Source organism: Scophthalmus maximus, chromosome 5 (genome assembly GCF_022379125.1).
Source record: "Scophthalmus maximus strain ysfricsl-2021 chromosome 5, ASM2237912v1, whole genome shotgun sequence".
Taxonomy (NCBI): Eukaryota; Metazoa; Chordata; class Actinopteri; order Pleuronectiformes; family Scophthalmidae; genus Scophthalmus; species Scophthalmus maximus.
Genome location: NC_061519.1, coordinates 23,765,025 through 23,785,030, shown reverse-complemented (window position 1 = coordinate 23,785,030; position 20,006 = coordinate 23,765,025). Strand labels below are relative to the sequence as shown.

The 20,006-nt window shown below is 44.7% G+C and overlaps 1 protein-coding gene across 2 annotated transcripts in view; it reads left to right on the top strand.

Moving 5' to 3' along the window:
• The window catches only part of st6galnac3 (ST6 (alpha-N-acetyl-neuraminyl-2,3-beta-galactosyl-1,3)-N-acetylgalactosaminide alpha-2,6-sialyltransferase 3), a 63,924-nt gene extending 46,983 nt beyond the window's left edge, over nucleotides 1–16,941 (top strand). For both annotated transcript variants that reach the window (XM_035634779.2, XM_035634780.2), the window contains 2 exons: nucleotides 7,537–7,644; nucleotides 10,929–16,941. In XM_035634779.2, the coding sequence (XP_035490672.1) occupies nucleotides 7,537–7,644; nucleotides 10,929–11,118 (298 nt within the window). In that variant the 3' untranslated portion in view covers nucleotides 11,119–16,941. The remainder of the gene's footprint in view (nucleotides 1–7,536; nucleotides 7,645–10,928) is intronic.
• The last annotated feature ends 3,065 nt before the right edge of the window (nucleotides 16,942–20,006 follow it).

The window sequence follows — 20,006 nt, the reverse complement described above, 5'->3', positions numbered from 1 at the left end:
GGTAGTTTCAACACGAGACCCACCTCCTGTTTTTCATAGTTCAAGACAGTTTCAACAGAAACACACACAGTGTGTGTGTGTGTGTGTGTGTGTGTGTGTGCGTACTGTACATGTTTTTCTCACTTCATTGAGAACTTATCCAGACTACACACTGACCTTGTCTGGCCCATCTGTCCTCGTGGGGACCAGATCGTTGTCCTAATGAGGGAGAGCGTTCTTTCTGAGGTGCTGGTTGAGGTTTGGGTTGAGGAATGGGAGTCAACACAGGGTCATAATAAGGACAGGTGCACAAACGGGTGGGTTCTTTTATGCATAAAATGTGTTTTGCCATTTACATAACGTACCGATTAAGTAGAAAAAAATCCAAAGAGGCGGCAGAAGATGAACCCATGGTTTCATGTTAGAGCAAGAAAAGGAACCAACAAACGCAGCTCAGGGGATTAAACGGAGAGTTTCTCTCAGACGTGGCGTAGCTCTGCGACACGCGTCGTTTTTTCCTCGAGGCTCTAACGTTGCTGTTTTACATACTGGAACAAAAGTAAACCCAAGAAGACTTGAGGAAAAGCAAATTCGTCCTTTTTGTTCAGGACGGCAGGTTGCAGAGGTCATATCGCCTCCTGGCAGAACCAAGGGACGCCTCAGCAGGCTCACACGGCAGCATTGCTCATTTGAACCATTAAAATGAATTGCTGTGTTCTGTGTAAAAAAAGGAAAATGTTAGAACGAAAGGGAAAAAAAAAACCCACAACAAACTCCTGCTTTCACCTCACTGCCCGGCTCAGGAGTGGGTCGCGGTTTTGTCCCAGGGCTCGGCGGCTGGTTTAGTGCTGTCGCTGCTGTTGTTCCTCTGCGCAGGAATAAGGAAGACGTAATGGCTCATCCTGTGGCCCGTTGTTGTGCGAAGTAATCAATTAATAAGGAACCGTCCTTCCGCTACGTCCTGCCTGGAGACGTTCATCACATGAGTGGAGGCCCAAAGAGAGGTACGGAGGCGATTGAGGTAAATCTACTGGTCCGGGGCTGTTGGTGCTTCTTTTAAGCGGCACATGGAGATGGAGCAAGTCTCCTTGAAAGGAAAAAGTGGGAGAGCTTCTTTGAGGCAGAACAGGAAGAGGCGCGCGGGGAATGGCACATCATCACTGACACACAGCTCGGCAGCTCTCAGCTGTCAGAGCTGTCAGCGAATCACCCTTACCTTGCATTATTCATTCGCCATTTGCCACGCTAACGGTAGACACCCGGGCCCTCGCACACACACACACACACACACACACACACACACACACACACACACACACACACACACACACACACACTCACCACGTCCCCGGTGGAGAGCCGAATGTCCTGGAGCGGGGAAAAGAGAAGCTCGCTGGAATAAATGAAGTGGTTGGGACCTGCTGACCTGCTAACTAACATGTCAAAGCAGGAAGTGGATGGAAGTCAGGGACAAGGAACGGGCGATGTGTTCACCGATGACAATTACAACGGGATCAACTTTGTAAAAAAAAAAAAAAAAGAGGACGTTGTTATTTGCGCGGCCAATTCAAAAGAGAGATAGGTCGCGGCGCGACGCTGCTTTGGCAGGCGGCGAATAGCATCCAGGGCCGGGGGACCAAGAGAATTGCAATTCGCCTGTTTTATTAAAGCAACAGACGCAAAAAAAATACAACAGCAAACAAAAGGTGTCATGAGGTCTTGCTCGACGCCGCCTGGCTTTTTACCAAGTCTTCTTTTTTTTCCGTCCCCGCTGCCATGTCGCGGTGAAACGATAAATTGCGTTTGGGCACAAGCAGAGCTCAGCCTCGGGAAAAAAAAGAAAGAGGAAAGAGACAAAAATGAGAGAAACGCACATAAAAAGGTTGGTTGAATCCAGTTTACTTGCGCGCTCTCCCGCTACCGACACAAACCCCAGACGAGTGCGGTATGAGTGATTGGGACTGACATGCTCGGATGCCGCGGCGCTACCGGCTCTGGGAAATGAAGGGTGTTTGAGAAATGAAGTCAGACACTCCGAGAGGGCTCTGAGTAAATAATCCCCTGAGTCCGACTTCAGCCGGAGCTCGTTGTGCTTTACCTGCCGAGCGCCGGAGGCTGACGAGCGGTGGACAGAACTGCCCCCCGCCCCCCCCCGGATCACCGAGAGTCTCCACCGCCGCCGAAAAACCGCTCAATGATTCGCACTTGACATTCGCAGCGGGGCGGCGGTTCAGGCGTGCGCGAGAGAAAATCCGCACCGACGACTGCTTTGGTCAAGCTGTGCTTCATGACGCCGCCGCACAAATACGATAGGACACCTGTCGGAAACACTCAGCGGAGCATAACTCAGCTGCTATTGTGAGAAGTTGCAAGGAGACAGTTTAGGCTGCGGTGTTGTTAGTAAATGATAATGTAATATCAGACAGTAGGACACTTAGATGTCACTGGATACTGGATGTAAAAGGGAGCATCTGGTCCCGTCACGCGCAGCTCAGCTTGAAGATTGATCGGAAACAATTAAAAGCTAAAGTTGGCTCATGAATATGGATTCAACAGGGGGGAAAAAAACAGTTTGGAATTTTGACTCTCATTTGCTTTCTTGCCAGTGGTCGGACGAAAAGGTCGATACCGGCGAGTGCATACAAAGATGGACCACACGTCCTCGCTTCCTCCCGCTGCACAGAAAAGTGAAGCCAACATATCTCAGATGCGGCAGCTGCCCATCGTGCGCCGGCGATGACATTCGGAGCCAGAGTCTGTGCGGTAGTGATCGTGGAGCGGAGCCGCGGTATCGAGGTGCCGCCGATACACCCGCATGACCAATGGCGAGCCAGTGTCCGTTGTCAATCATGATGTCACAGCCTTTTTTCTGATAGCGTCAAATAAGTAATCAAAACCAAACTTTGAGACATACAGTGTGATAAGAACTACTGTCATCTTAAGTCATGTACAACTGCGACCCTCCTTTTGTAGATCCGTTCCTTTTGTAGCTCCGTTTTTGGTCTCCACCAGTTTCCGAGGGATTCATCTGGCTCTTCTAACTGCTCCGATGTGATCAGCTGGTATTCACTCACTGTGTCTGTTGGCTAGAGCTGCAACAGTTAATCGATTAGTAGTCGATTACTAAATTAATCGCCAACTATTTTGAAGTAGTTTTATGGAAAATGTCAAAATTCTCTGATTTCCGCTTCTTAAATATGAATATTTTCTGGCTTCTTGCTCCGCTGTGACAGTAAACAGAATATTTGTGAACAAAACAAAACATTACCTTGGAGATAGGGAAACACAATTGACATTTTTCACAAACTACTAATGGATTATTCGAGAAAATAATTAACAGATTAACCGATAAACCGAAAAATAATGTTAGTTGCATCCCTACTGTCGGCCATTTGGTGCAAGTGCACAGTGAGTATTTCAGGTGAACGCTGCATTATGAGAGCAGTGTGTGAACCTAAACAGCAAAGCTGTGGACCTTAAAACAAAACAAAAGAGAAAATTACTAAAAGATGCTTTAAAGCTTCATAGAGTAGTTTGATTATAATTCTCCAGAGGTTGTTATGGATGCTCTTAAATGGGACTATTTTTTAACCAAGAAGAAACATATCACAGCTGATATCCATTTTAGAAAAATACAACAAAGGTGTCTGGTCAGAATGATCTGCACTTAAGTCAGTGGAGTCGGTTGGTCTCATGATTTCAAAAATCCAGACTGCAATCCTGTAACCTGCGAGATCTTACACTGAGATCAAATCAAGTGTTTCACTTAAGGAGAAGCCCCGATGATCCGTCAATCAATACACCATCTACAGCACTAGGAGTATTACTTGACTGCTCTCTAAGAATGCAGTGCAGAAAACACAAAAGCAATTATTGCTGGGCACCGAAAAAACTACGTACTTCGTGAGGAAAGCAGCGGGAGAGTCGTCAGAAAGTTTCCCCCCCTAAACAACTTTGTCCGAACGTCCTTGAAGAAGTTGCCTCCTCCACCTGCTCATTGTTTACCAGCCGCACAGTTCGAAAAATGTCTGAACCTACAGTATGTAAATGTTTCTCCTATGTTAAAAATTGCATTTTTGCATTTAATGATGCATGTGTTTGCATAAAATTCTGCAGCGACTCTGGAATGCAGTTAAGGAGGTCACTGCGACGTCGCTGTGTGTGTCTGGTACCTTCTGTTTTTTGTGAACCCAGTGGATGCAGTGTTCAGACAATGGTTTTCTTAAGATAAAATATTTTGCGGGCATTTAAAGTTGTTGGTATTCAAACATTGCCAATACCTATTGGTTATGGTTATTACCAATACCTGGCTTAATTGAATACTGTAACACTGAAGGTTTTGAAATGAAAACAAGATATTAGTCTTTTATCCATTTTTGATGGCCCCACTGGGTTATTATAACTTTTATTGCGTTTTAAAGATTTTCTTTGTGTAATTTCCAATGTTTTTGGCTTTCTTGTGTTTGGCAACTTACGGCCATTTTTTTTTTAAATCATCCCATGGAAACCCATAAATGTAGACCCATGAATAAATCAAACCAAATCAAAAAATAATGAAAGAAGAAGATGCAGATAACGTCAGTTTGACTCACATCCTGCTTAATAAAAGGTCAAAATCTTAAAAACCCAAATGCAACATTTTGGACATAGGACCGAATAAAAAAATCCATGAATCCATTTATAGCCCAGCGGCATCTTTCTACCTCTTGCTTTTAATAAGATCCGTGTTCATAATTGATGGTAATCATGATTCATAATTGCGTATAAATTGGAAAAACTTGGCATTCATGGACATTTGACAAGAGGCAAGTAATTAGGTGTCTTCTCCGTCATCTTTGCTTCACAACACACATGATGAGAAATTAAGCAAAGACATGCTGCCCAGTGATTAGAGTAGTTAACAATGAGGAGACTTGAATGGTCTGAGAAATTAACCTCGTCATTCAAACCTGCATCAATCGTGTGCCAGTGGCTTTCAAAGCACACGGATATGATGGATGTTTTAACATTAATTATTTGTGATTTATACATCCAGTCATTAGCTATACTGCTCATCCTTTGAGGGGCGTGTGGACTCAATCCCAGCTGACATTGGGGCGAGAGGCGGGGCCACACAAAAAAGGGCCCATGGCCAAACTGGGATAAAACGAGATATTTTTCCCACACAACTGTGAGAAATTAATATCTTAAACGCTCTCATTTCAAGCTTTCTGAGAATTTCGTGCAGGCTTTTTTTTATCTGTGTCTTTTGCCTCAAGTTCGGAGACTAAGGCTATGATGAACTGACGCCGATCAGCCGACCATCTATATCATCTTCCTTCTTTAATGTACAGGAAGATCATTTAGGTAATTCATAACTGTGGTCCAAGGTCACCAGACAAATCTGAGGGTTCACGAGATGATTAATTGGATGCAAGAACAGAAAAGACATATTTATACTTTACCAAATTATAATAATCCTTTAAATATTCCTTCTTACCTTTGCTTTTGGATTTCACTTCTGAAAATTATTGACATATAACAAGGAGAGAGAAAATCACTTTTTTCAATTGGTTACAGTTAGTGGGCTCATGGAACTGGGGACGAGGGGAGACAAATAGACATTCCTTTTATTTCTTTTCTGTCATATTTAAGGTATTACAAGCAAAAAAAAAACCCCTGATATAACTCCATATTTAGATTATTCTGAGCTGAGAGTGTGTGTTGACCGCTGTCCAAGGTGCTGCTCCCGAGTCAGCCCGGGACGCAGGAGCTGTCCGTGGCACTTCACACGACCACGGGCAGATTTTTGCCCTTTCTGTGTCTGACAGGATTCATCACAGCTGAAAGGATTTGCTGCTCCAGACATCGATTTTTATTTTAGGACACTTCACAGTAAATTATGCAGGTTTTTTTTCTCTCTCTCTCTCTCTCTCTTTTGTTTGCTGTTTTATTTATGTATTCGTCTATTTTGACCTCAAATCAATAAATGATGTTCTAACTTTTTTTTTTTTTACGTATTTATTGATATCGGTGAAGACGGGCACACAATGAAGTGCCCAATAACTTAATGATTTATTTGTGGGTTAATTCCATGATTGGTTACCACCTGTCCACTTAGATATCTGTCAATGTTGAAATTAAATTATCTAATTTAGTATGAATTACTGATCTTCTCTGTATTTTTCATTTGACCTATTTACTGAGAGTGAGTGATATGTTCATTTATAAATCTTCAGAATCAGATTTTTCATTGTCTCTTTTAATAAATGGTAAATATTCAGATGACCATTCATTATAATGATTTATTTTAGCAGCTGCAACTGAACTGATCGACTATCTTTTCATTTTTCAAGTAAATATGCCAAACATTTGCTCGCACTAGTTTCCAAAATATGTGGATGTAATGTTTTTTTTAGTTTTATATATCTGAATATCTGAGGTTCTGGACTGTTGATCATGAACAAACCTCCTCAGGCAGTGGTGAGTTATAACCGGCACTAGACAAAATAATCAACAGGTCGATGAGGAGAGTAATCGTTCGGCACATCCCTGATTAATTGTTTTTCAAATGTCTTTTTTTATCGTCCAGTCAAACATCAGTTAGTGGAATGTTTTATAGGCATAGAGATTATGTGGTCCTCCATAATCTCTATGCCGATACTGTAGCACACAGCCATCTCCCACCCCCCGCATCATTATCGGTGTCATGCTGTGCACTCTCTCTTTAATTCACACAGGGTCTAAGGCTCCTCGTGGTGTTTTTTCACCCCCCCTCGGGGAGAGTGGGGGGGCCCCTCTGCTTTTGCGGGGGCTGGGGGGTGTGTGTACTTCATGACCCACTTCAGATGCTACTAGCCAGGTTTCGGCAAAAGAAAAAAAAAGAAGCCTTGCTGCATCTCTGCCGTGTGTTTTGTAAATGATCAAAGCTCGTGTTTTTTTTCTTCTCTCTCTCACTTTGATGGGTCATAACTCATACACCGAGAGTCTGGTGCTGATGAAAGGATTATGCATGTTGTTATTGATTGGCCTACTGGGTTCCTGCAACGTTCGCGGGGGGATGACATGTGCTCCGCTTTCGGCTCGTTATGTTTTAGCTGTTCAACAAACCCCACGAAGTGTTTCTCTCGCTCACGTCGATGAGCGAAGGTTTATAAGTTTCCTCTACGCACACAAACCTCTTTAAAGGAGACATATTGTGCTCATATTCAGGTTCATCATTTGAATTTGGGTTATTACCTTGAAAAGCTTTACGTGCTCTAATGTTCAGTAAACACTTCAGTTTCCTCAGACTGTCACATCCCTGCAGCTCCTCTTCTCTGCCTCTGTCTGAAACACTCGGTTTCAGCTCCTGTCTCTTTAAGGCCCCTCGCTGCCGACTAAGTCTGCTCTGATTGGCCAGCCGCTCCCGGCGTATGTAGGAAGTGTCGGCCTCTGCTCCACCTCCTCGTCTTACTGTTTCTATATGTTTTGAGCAGCCCACAATAAGAACAGCTGTTAGAGTAAACTCTGCCCACCACGGAGAGTACACTGTGTACTATTACATTAAAAGTATTTGTGTTTGTGTGTGTTTTTCAGGATCCAGTCCGGCTCCTACCTCAGCACCGGCTGGTTCACCCTCATCCTCGCCATGGACATGTGCAAAGAGATCCATATCTACGGCATGATAAATGACACCTACTGCAAGTAAGACACCAACTGCCCCCCCACCCTCCCTCCCCTGATTCACTCCTCCCTGCTGGGGAATGGAAACACACACAAAACGTTCACATTCACAGCGGCGGCGGCGGCAGGCCAATCACAGTCCCACCATAACCGCGGACTGCCCCGTTGGAATGCATTCCCAGTGCCTCCGTTTTGATTTAATGGCTTGAATTTCTATGCTGAAATCCATATTGGGTTCTCTTTGCCGCCGTGAATTCCATTTCACGTTTTTCCTGCCTCGAATCCCCAGCAGGGCTGCAGAGTCTCCGTCTCTGCGGCTGACTGGAGTGGCTGCTGCTGCACCCAATTCTACACGTGCTTAAAGTTTTTTTTTTAATTCGTATCGGCCTGTCATCTTCTTTCTGACTCTCGGCCGAGTGATCACTGTCTGGCGGAGAGGCCGTGGTGGGGGGCTGACAAACAAGACGCAGTTGCCCTGGGCACGGCTGCTCAGTGAGTCATCTCAGCCTCGATGGACTCCGTCTTTTCTCTCTCAGCTCAACCTGAGCCCCCCCCCCCCCAATCAAACACTTTTACCTAATGCACGGTGGAAAAAATCCTTCCTTTCATCCCCTCCGTGTTCCCCCACGTGCACAGCAGGGGTGGAAATAAAAACAGCCCCAGACACACGGCAGATAATTCAACCGGCACGGAGGGATTTTCTATATAATTCAGCCAGGCAGTTACAAGGGGCCTCCTCGCTCTCTGCTTATATCCTCCCTCACCCGCGCGAGACGGGAGGATATTGTGCTTCCGCCGAGTTCCCCGAATTGGACAATTTAGCGTCACACAAAGTGCTGCTGGCGGCCGATCGCTTTTCGGTACACTGAGAAGAAAAGTGATGTTTTGTGCGATGGTGTTTTCGAAAGCGTTGGTCGGAATTGACCTCGGCGTTTCGTGCGCTAATGGGACTTCCGACGGCAGCGGCAAATTCGGTTTGCTTGTTAACGGCCCGGTGTGGACCGCGGTGTGACACCCGGAGAGGGCGGGGCGACTTGTGGCCCCGCCCCCCCCCCCCGTGGACTCTGCTGCTGCGATGGCTCTTCCTCTTCCCGTCTCCTGTTCAATCTGCCAATGAGGTTGTTTCACGAGTCGTCCTCTCGCGAAGCTGTCGCTCGCTATTCGAAACCGGCTGCAGAATACACGATGAGTCTTTTCTTCTGCACCGGCTTTTATCGGTCCCGCGTCTTTTTTTTCTTCTTCTTCTTCATCGGTTTGAAGATGCAAACTGTAAACAGAGCGACTCATCGTGAAACTCAGAGTCGGAGTGGCAATACGTCCGCGGCTGTACATTTCACTCCCGAGTGTTTTTCTCATCACGATGACATTTGGTTAAAGGGGTATTCATTGAATACTTTTTCTTTCTTTCTTTCTATTCGCCAACAGCAGCTTTTAAATTGAAAATGCCTGCTGAGCGGAGGGTTTTGTTCGCATGGCAGCTTCCGCTCAAACTGCTGAGCACCGTCCTGAAGGACCTTCAGTTTAACAGTTTCATAATTTAGTTTGTGAAACTGAGCAAGACAAAAACCAAGGATACTTGTTTTTATACCTACTCACATTTCTCTAATCGCAAACTGCAAAACATTGTTGAGAATACAAATAGCTTTGCGATTGGATTAGAATTACATATAATTCCAACAATAGTATTTTGATAAACTATCATAAACCAATATATTTGTAACACTATTATATACATATTTTTTTATGTACAAGAATTGAGTAAATCCTAAAATAATTTCTGCATTTAGGTAAAGATTTGTCCAGAATGACGTAACAATCATTAAACTAACACAATCTATTTAACTAATAACACACAAACCATTATACTGTTCCTGTCCATACTGAAAATATCATTCAAACATTCACGTTGTAGGCCGGACAAAGAATGTGAATCAAAAAGAAACTCAATGTAGTCCAGAGTTGGAGGTGTGGGTTACAGGTGATTTGACATTTTGAGTCTGTTATCCACAAGAAGCTTCTGATGATGTTTAATCTCAGAAAGAATTACTGGTTTGCATTAAGCTGGAATTTAAAATGAATACTTTTAAGCCCACAGCAAAACGAACTCTCACATTCTGACTCAAGAAACCAGAGGAACATCTAAGGGGCTCATAATAATCACTGGAGCAGGAAGTCCACGTCCGCCCTCCAAACAAAACAACACATCACAGCGTGCCTGAAGTTTTTCCAAAAGACGCACTGGGACTCCACGATGCTGCTGGGAAATGTTTTGTGCATTGATGAAAACAATGGTTGAAGGGTTTGGGAAGAAGACGAAGCTCATTGTCTTGGTCTGCGCTTAACTGAAGATCAGATCGATGAAATACGAGACATCCGTGATTCTTTTTGTCACAACATAGGTTTTATAATCAAATATACAGTATATATATATATATATACACACACATATATATATATATATATATATATATATATATATATATATATGTGTGTGTGTATATATATATATATATACATATAAATATAAATATATATATATATATATCAGAAAGACCTGGCCCAAAATGTAAGGCTGAATGGCCAAAAATATGTGGACACGTGTGGTTGTTGAAGGTCTTGTTTACGGCTGCAACTAACTCTTATTGTCATAATTGATTAATCCGAGATTAGTTGTTTGGTCCATAACATGGTGAAAAATGACGATCGTGTTTCCCAAAACTCTAAGATGATGTTTTGTTTTGTGCACACACCAAAGATGTTCAGCTTTTCTGCCACAGAGGAGCAAAGAAACCAGAAAATATTCACATTTGAGAAGCTGAAATCGGTGAATTTTGACTTTTTATTTTTCATAAAAACTATTTGAACCGATTCATCGAATATCAAAATAGTTGGCGATTCATTTAGTAGTCGATGACTGATGGATTAACTGTTGCAGCTCTCGTCTTTGTGGCTGGGATTCAGCTCATCGCCGAGATCCAAGCGCACCGATGCCGGGGGATGAGGCCCGGCTGGCTCACAGTCAGTGTGAGAGGAGCTGGACGGGGTCTTTCCTCTGCGGACTTTGCTTTGTGCAGTGAGTGTTGGCACGGTGAGACGGGGGACAGCCTCGGAGGAAAAAGGAAGTTTCCTCCTCCTCACCTTGCTCTAACCCTACAGACTTCTTTTATTTTCAGACTCGTAGTCTTCGCTCACTTCACTTCAGATTTCACACAGCTCCCCCCTGGAGCCACCAAAGGAGCTTTTCCCCTTCAACGAACTGGATTAATTAACGTCTCTCTCCTCTCTCTCTTTCTCTTCCCCTGTAGGACGGAGGGTTACCGGAAGGTTCCCTACCACTACTACGAGGCCGGCAGCCGGGACGAGTGCGCCGAGTACGTGCTCCACGAGAGCGCCCCCTACGGCGGACACCGCTTCATCACGGAGAAGTCGGTGTTCGCCAAGTGGGCCAAGGCGCACGCCATCAAGTTCTTCAACCCGCCGTGGCTGCTGTCGTGACCCCGGCTCAACCGGCCTGGGAGTACCACATCGTCATCGTCATCGCCGCCGTCGCCGTCGCCATCATCGTGCAGTGACCAGCTGAATCTCGACACCGACGGAGAGCATGTTTCCTAACGTTCACTCCAAATCCAATATGGAGCACTTCAATTCTAGACGGATTTCCATTAAGGTCGGACCAACCCGGACATCAAAATCATATCTCGCGCTTCTCGAAAAACATTCAGTCCTCTTTCTTTCTCCTGAATTTGAAAGCTGAAGGAAGTGCTCTGCTCTGCGCCGACTAAAACCACCCATCGGCTGCTCTGTGAGTTCAGCGAAGGATGGCTCGGAGACTAACTTTGAAAATGAAGAGGGAGCAGAAAAACAACATGACGGCGAATCCACCGTCCGACAGCCTCGCTGTGTCCTCGGCAGCTTCCATGTCCGCAGGCGCTGAACATCGCAGAGGCTAAATTGACATATCCTTTTTATTCGATTGTTTCTCCGGCACTGTAGTCGGCGAGGAGCTCGGCCGCCGCGGAGACGCGTCACGCCGCCGCTGACGTCTGACGAGCGCGCCCGCTCCGTTTCCTCCGAGCGACTTCTCTCCTGTCGGGGCTGTAATTAATCTGTAACGAGTGTAATTCGGAGCCCTCATCTCCGACGGAGGGAGCGTTGGAAGCAGATTGTCTGTCAGTTTTAATATTCCTCTGAGTCGTTTTTTAAAAGACGCTCCAACAAAAAAAACAAGGTCGTTTCAGAAAGGAAACAGCACCCGAGTGAGGGGAGAAAAACAGAAAATCCAATCATACTCAAAGGTGAAGCAGAGGTTGTCGACGTAAATCTGCTTTTTACACTAATGTTTGGTGGTTGTGCCGTTACGTTGACTCACACGGCTTCAAGATGTCAGCTTTTATATATATATATATATATATATATATATATATATATATATATAAATAATGCTGTGAAACTGCATTTTAAGAGACATGTTTCGGAGTTCGTCTGATGTCCAGATGGTTTTCTTATTTATTCTGCAGAGATCGGGCTCCCAGGTGAGTGTGCGTGCCACTGACGAGATGAGCATCGCGGCGCAGACAGAGCCATGTGCAATTAGAAACCCCATCCTTACGGACGGGAGTAAAGTCATTCGTGACCCCGCCGGGGGAGAGATTTATGTGCGTTGCGAAACCATTCGAAGTTAATTGTGTTGTATTATCATTTTGTGCCTGCAATATATGTATACACTCTGCAGCTCGTCGCACACAGAGACGGCAGGAGACGCTCTCACACCCTCCGTCTCTCGCCCGTCTTCTCGTGCCTCTTCTTGTGAACAGTGTCACCGCGTTGGACACGTCATCCTCCGTTTTTTTTGGTCTTTGGACGCGACGCGCGATGTCTCTCCTGGTTCGGCCATTTTGCATTTGAACGCACCGAGTTAAAGGACAGTGGAGAGTGTTGAGGTGTGCAGGTTGGTCCGCGGCCCGCCCCGCCCCGCCCCTCTCGCCCCTTTCGCCCCTCTCGCCCCTTTCGCCCCTCTCGCCCCTCTCGCCCCTCCATGAAGCTGTGGTCAGTGTCCTGCTCAGAGCCGCGGCCCACGGAGGAGGATTGGAAGGATTCCGACTTCTACTGACTGTGATATACTGAGCTCCACAGTCTCGCTCCTCCTGCGGCGAACCGTCTACGATCACACCTTATTGGTCGTTTCTCTGTAAGCACTGATTTGGTGATTTACAGGACAGGAGTTGCTGTACGTAGCGTTTTGGTGGAAGTTCGACTACATTCAAACAAAGTTATTTTTTTGACCTCGGAAACAATTGTTTGACAAAACTAAGTTTTTCAATTTGGACACAAACAGACTAAAATTACCACCGGGCTGAATTTGTTTGCTACTGGGTTTTTTGTTGTTGTTTTTTTTACATATAATTGATTTTAGTAACGCTCCACCGGCCACATTTCAATGTGAAGCAGATCCAACAATCCAATATGCAGTGAAATATATTCATCGAAATGCTTTTGAAGTAGTTGTTGTTTGTAACCTATGTTTCTATAAAAGCTTTCTCTGAACCCGTTTTTTAGAAACTCAGACTTTCGACCAAACTATTTCAACGAGAGGAACAAGTCCCTCAAATGAGTTTACAGTGCTGAATATCAATCATGTGAGCAACATTAATTCACACAATAACAGTCAGATCCGATGGTTATTGATCTTAAGGATGAAATGATGTCGTCCAATTTGTATTTGTCCGGAAACGGGCCATGTGGTAACCATCAAACTCTCAGCAGATTGGGTGCGATGGTTCAGCTTTCTCACCCAAAAATATTAAAATGATTATACCTTTTTTCTCAGAGCATTTAACCACTGATGATGTGGTTGAAAGTCTTTGGAAACCCACAGGGTCTCCATGGCAACATCAGTTCAAAACTGCAACGATAAATTACAAAGAACAAAATGTTTCTTAAACAAAGTTTTTGGTTGTAAATGCATTATCTATAGCTATTTTTAGTTGTTTTGTTCCCAAACTCTATTTGGATAAGGAATTAACTTTTAAAGCTAATTTGGTCGTAACTGCTTCAGTCAAACTTCTTTTTCCCCTGAGGTGAACAATTAACTTTCTCTCACACTTTACAGAAGTTGTTAAAGGAGACATACTGTGCCTTTCCTCTAGTGTGTCACATAGGTTTGTTTTGAGTATGTAAAATGTCTGCAAAGTTAAAAAGCCAAACGCTAAAGGGAGCTCTTCTCCCCGAGAGAAAACACTGCTCCTGAAACGCCTCGTCAGTAGTCCCCCCGATACTTCCGTAATATTGTGATGTCACGATGTTACGGAAGTGCACGAGGCACAGCTAGCGGCTACTCTGACACGCCCCCGACAAAGCCAGGTACAGCGAAGAGCGGAAACCGACATTTCCTCCACACGCTGGAAGCCTTGAACCAATCAGAGCAGACTGGGCGTCATTGGGGAAGGAGGGGCCTTAAAGAGACAGGAGCTAAAAACCAAGTGTTTTCCGACAGACTGAAAGGAGGAGCTGCAGGAATGTGACATTCTGAGAAATCTGAGGTGTTTACTGAACATTGGAGCACGTACACCTTTTCATATCATAACCCAAATTTAAAATTATGAACCTGAATATGAGCACAATATGTCTCCTTTAAATAATTGTGATGCTAAAGATGCTGAAGATATCAGCCACAGAGTTTGCATATCAACATAAACATCTCCGGACCAAGAAGCGGTGACATGACTGAAATTGGTTTGCATCAGGGACAGAAAAATCCGTTTTCTTGCTGTATTCCAGACAGAGCGACTGTTTACTGCACCCGCTGTGTAACCTTGTCACTCAGTGGAAGTCGACCTGGCTGAAAAGAGCATCAGCAAACTGTAACAAAAACAACAACAACAAAAAACGCCCCTGCGACTCTGAGCAGAGACGGAGGCCGGCCCGAAAACACACTGCGGGGTCAAGGGTCCCGTCGTCCCCTCCGGGACGAGACGAGCTTGAGAGGCTTTTCAGTCCCGGCAATATCCACCACATCGATGTACCGTATGTAGAGCATGAAAACAAAGTATTATTTTTTTCCCCCCGTCCAGAAAGCCTGAAGATAAGATCTGGGTCTCGGCGGAAAAAAGTTTTATTATTATTATTCTTTCTCTCTCTGTGTTCCCGACACGGGAGCGTGAATTCGTACAATACGCCCATGCATGTTACACACATTTCATCACTCAGCCTGTGATTGTGTGATTGTCATCTGGCAGCTTCTCCTCTCACTGTACAGTGCAGACGGCATCAATTGTAAAGCACGTCATATTAACATAAGAAATGTATGGAATGTTTGATCAGATGTTTCCGGAGGTGTCTTTGTGCATCATTGAGGTATTTTACTCACAACTGGAATGAGAGAACTGTTCATCCTCCATCCTCCTCTACCCGTTGTTTTGAATAACGGTTGCTTCATATTTTTATTTTTTTTGTTGACGCAGTGGTTTGTGTGCAGAATTGGTTTTTTTTCCCCGCTGCCGGTCGCGTGTTGCCAACAACATTCTGCCGCTTCAGGCTTTGTGCACTCCGATCCACAAACAAACACTCCATTGTTCTCGGCCAGAACACACTGCGAGAATACACCCGCAGATTTATTATACTGAATATGGTGGAGGATACGCCCTCTCACAGGCGCCCATGAATCATTCATGGCCCACAGGAAGCCAAGTGTGGACACGGCCGCTCTGTAACTCCGGAATGGGCACTGTGAGGGGGGGGGGTACTTTCCATTCATGATCGGCAGATTTAGTTACGTTATCCTGTTTCCACTGTTAATGCTAAGCTAAGTGACTGAAGCTTCACCTTTCCTGCACAGACACATCAGACATTGAATGAGATTACTTCCCAAAATGTTGACGGGAAAAAAATCATCCTTTCAAATTAAAAGCCGCCTTATTTGCTTTTATCTGATTTTTGCAGTAAATATGGGAACAGTCCCTTAGTATGAATAAACATATTTCTGGAAATTACATTACAAAACTATTCCTTTTATAACATTTCATAAATACTTGTTTATTTCTGATTTTGTCACCTGTCCCCTCCCGTTTCCACTCCCCGTGCTAAGCTATGCTAACCGACTGGAGCGTCATATTTACCGTGCAGACATATCAGTGTTAACAAGCCTCTCATCTACTGTCACTCTCTGACAGAAGTCAAATGACATTACAGATTAAAAATGTCAACGCAAAAAAAAATAGATCTTCTTGAAATTCACAATCATCCTTTCAAATTAAAAGCATCCTTATTTGCCTCCTATCCATCTGACACTAATGAATGGAATGAGTATTTGCATTAAGTATGGAAACAGTCCTCTTTATGCATAAACACATTTGTTAAAATGTCAAACTATTCCTTGAATTACATTTTTGAATACTAAAGTTGATCATTAGATGGCCTAATTCCGTGCTCACAGGGACTTCACCTCTGCACCTCGCTGTGCGCGTGCAAATGATGAAAAAAAACGAAATAAAAAGGAGACACAAATACAGCTTGTCCTCAGCTGCTTGGCAACAGGCCGTGCTCGCGTCCGTCTGTTCACTCGCTGTGTGTCGCAAAGCATAATTGAAGGGTCGCTTCCCCTCATCAACGGCGCAGGGCTCAGAGGAAAGCAGAGTCCGTTATTTGGACATGGATGTGGATTTTCATTGTCCTCCTCCGTCTCACTAGTCCGGCCTCCTCTCCCCGCTGCGATCCGTCGAGCCAATTACCGTCTGCAAAGAACTTTTGATCGTCTTCGCGACCCCCCCCCCCCCTTGACCTTTGCACTTGTTGCCATTTTCTCCAAAATGCCTCAAGTGCTTTTTCTTACATCGAGAACTTTCTTGTTTCGTTTCTCTCTTCCCCCCGTTGTGCACGTGTTGCTATGATTTTTTTCCCCGCGTGTCGTTAAAAAAAAAAAAGCACTTTCCTTTGTCATTTTTCGGCGTCAAGTGTCCTTGTGAGACGTGTGACTTTGCGCGTGTGTATGAGTCACGTCGAATGTAATACCACACCGGGGTTGTTACAAACATGTGAGAAAAGTTGTTTTTTTTATTGCTAACACGCTCCTGCTATCGGTGGTGAACTAACACACCCGAAAATGCTGCATGGACTATTGCAGGTCATTGAAATGTGTGTTTTTGTCGAGAAAACAAGCGGTGATCGTGTGTATTATTATTCTGTCACTTGCGGTCTACGTCATAGCTAAAAAAGTGGATGTATTGTGAACGTTTTCTTTTAATTTTTGCCCACAGTGTGTGGATCCTGTCTTCTGTGTCTTTGACTCACCGTGGGGATTAAAGAGAAAAACCTGAAAACCCCCTTTCGCGTGATCGAGTTCCTTTTCACAACAGGGCAGAGTAGGCAGCGTCGGAATGTCAACAAAAAAAAGAAAAAGAAAAGAAAAGCTGATGAAATGTGCTCACGTTATATAAATGGCGCTCGAGCTGTCATCTCAAATCTGGCGTCTCATGAGATTTTTAAAACATCAGTGGAGGCGCGGCGGCGGCGATGTGCCGAGTTCAGACAGTTGTGAAGAGGTTTTTTCGCTTTTTACGGAACCTCTGCATAAATCAACACGGGGCTTGAAATAATGATAATACCTACATGCGTGCTTTTCATGCTACAGTAATGAACAGGGAACCAACGTAGGAAATTAAAGGGGCGTTCCAGCTGTTCAGTGCAATGCACTTGCATAAATCAGTTGGACGCGTAAGGGACGGGTTTGAAATGAAATGGACCAGTCCAAGTTGATCTGACCATTTGGGGGCAAACTCCAAAAACACAAAACCAGGTAAAGGTCCACTGCTATATTCCAAACAGCTTCCAGTTATCAATCTGTAAGTAGGTTTTGGAATGATATTAAGTTCCTGTAGCAACTCCAAGCTCTGAGCTGAGGTTAGGAGAAGATTTTTTTTTTTTTTTTACAGGATTATGCAAATACTGATGCATAAAAATAAACAAAAAGATGTTCTCCAGACTTGGTGGGGGGAGGGAGCTTGGGCCACGGAAGAAGAACACGTTGATTTAGTGCGGATCTGATTAATGCTGATTAAAGAGGCACGCACAGTCATTTTTCAATCACACTTTTTGGACATTTTCGTTCGTTCCTCAAGATATCGCGATCTTTAGTCACTCGAAAATTACACATATTAGTGGAGTGGGGATCTATGGATTCGCACAATTCGCCGAAGATTATGAGCCAATTTTCCTTTTTTTCCTCCCTTTTATTCTCCTGTCACACAGAGATAGACCGACGTGTGGGATTTGTTTGGCCTTGGCAGAGGATTGAGTTCCGCCGAGTGTCGTCCCACTTCCACGCGGAAACTAAACCGCAATCTTTCCTCAACCGCAACCTCCGGGTGTCAAAACACTGCTCTTCGTCTGCGTTGCGGTACAAAAGCTCAACACTTTGTTGGACAGAAGCACAAAGCAAATATATTCCCCTTGAAAATATAGGAAGAAATCTAGTTAGCGGTACGCGAGCGGGATATTTTAAAGCCCCCCAGACACACATAATTACATAATCGGGGGGCCATTTTCTTTTCTCCACCAGCGAAACACGTGGTTTTATGGAAACCTTATCACAGAAATTGATTGTACTTCATGTAAATATGTGATGGCTGAGCCCGTACACTCGATGTTTTCATCCGAAGCACTTAGTGAGGATGTGGCTGGACAGGGTTTATATCCAATAGTGTGTCGTCTCCGTCTCATTAGGGGGAAAATACTCCTCTCTAACCGTCACGCGGCTCCCAGGAGGATGCCAATCTCGCCTTTCTCATCAGAACGCTCCCCAGCGCCAGAGGAAAATATGTCTGGATAACGCCGCCGCACGCCCCTCTGGCCTCGCTCGACCTCATTGTGAGTTTGACTCGTCGAGCCGACCGACATCAACACCGAGGCCTTCGACCCCCCTGCAGGGGTGACGAGATACAGGAAACGGAAAGAGGCACATCGTGAACATGCTGCTCCCACTCTGCTCATTTGCTCAGACACTGTCTGTCAATTGTCGTGCGAGCGTTCTGGTGCCGGGCCGCGCGGCGATCCTGCGGGCTCCTCTGTCTCCTGTCGTGGAAGCCTGACGCTGAGCAATGACATGGCTGATGTATTAACTAATAACTAAATAGCCGCGGGTGCAACTCCGAAGGCCCGTTCATTTGTCAGAAGCGCCGGGCGGAGCGGCAGCAGGCGGCTCCCACGTCTGAGTAATGGGACAAATGGTCATTTCGCACGAGCTTACAACAACAGAGAAAACTAATGAGCCATTGGGTAAAAGGCCGGAAAAAAAATTCAAAGTTCAATATGCTAGTATTAAGTTTGTCAGACCTCATCCTAAATTGCAGCCTGACCCCACATTTCTTCTTCTTTTCTTCTTCTTCTTCTTGCGCTGGCAGCTGGCACGCGTTCATGTTTTCTCGTTTGTGCTCATCTCAAGAGAGCAGGGTCAACTCGCAAAGACAACTGCAATCGTTTCCGTTCAGTGTTCGCACATTTGTTCTTCTCTTTTTTTTACCTCCCAAACATATTTGCAAGAGGGTCTGCTCTCCGAGGCCAGATGGGGCTACAAAATGTAAACTCATCAGGTCCGGGAACACTCCATGGTGGTAAAATATGTAATATGAAAAGGGGTGAGGGAAAGGGAAGGAAGTAAGGTAAGTAAAATACTCTCCTTTGAGCTGCCCAGTTTCTGTTTCTTTTCAGCCCTGCGGTTTCATTACGTCCTATCTCTTTTGTTCACACAGGAGAAGTTGTCAATTTTTTGCATAAACATATGGCGGAGAATCGAAAGAAAAGAGGTACTTATGTTATTTGTGATTATTTGGTTTTAAAACCAATTAATTATTCCTTTTGATAGGTTATAAATTTTTTCATTTGATGATGACTTTAGTTTGCAACGACAACGAACCCTGACCCTGACCTTGACCTTGACCCTGACCTTGACCCTGACCCTGACCTTGACCTTGACCTTGACCCGGACCGAGACCAGACTGAATTAGCATTTAAATGCTTTTAAAGTGTAAAATCAAAGACAACACATGATGCCACGTCGACTGTCCGCCATCTTGGGAACGACCAGGAGACAGTGTGCAACATGAGCAAGCGTTGAACCGATGAACGACCCCTTTCGCAACGTACCTCGTTAAATCATGATCAATCATAATCATAAAACTGGATGTAGAGAGACAGAACTCTCAGCTGTCGCAGCCTTTTTTTATTGCGTTGAGGTTAATTTATTAATCGGGTGTCTTATTCAGCCCAGCTCCAGTTTTTTTTTTTTTTGCCAAATCAATCAGTCGCAGAGCAAAGGAAAGAAAAAAAACATTTTCTTTCTTTTTCCTTTGGACCCGGTCCTGTCCACTTGGCACTTGTCGCCCGTGTTTGCC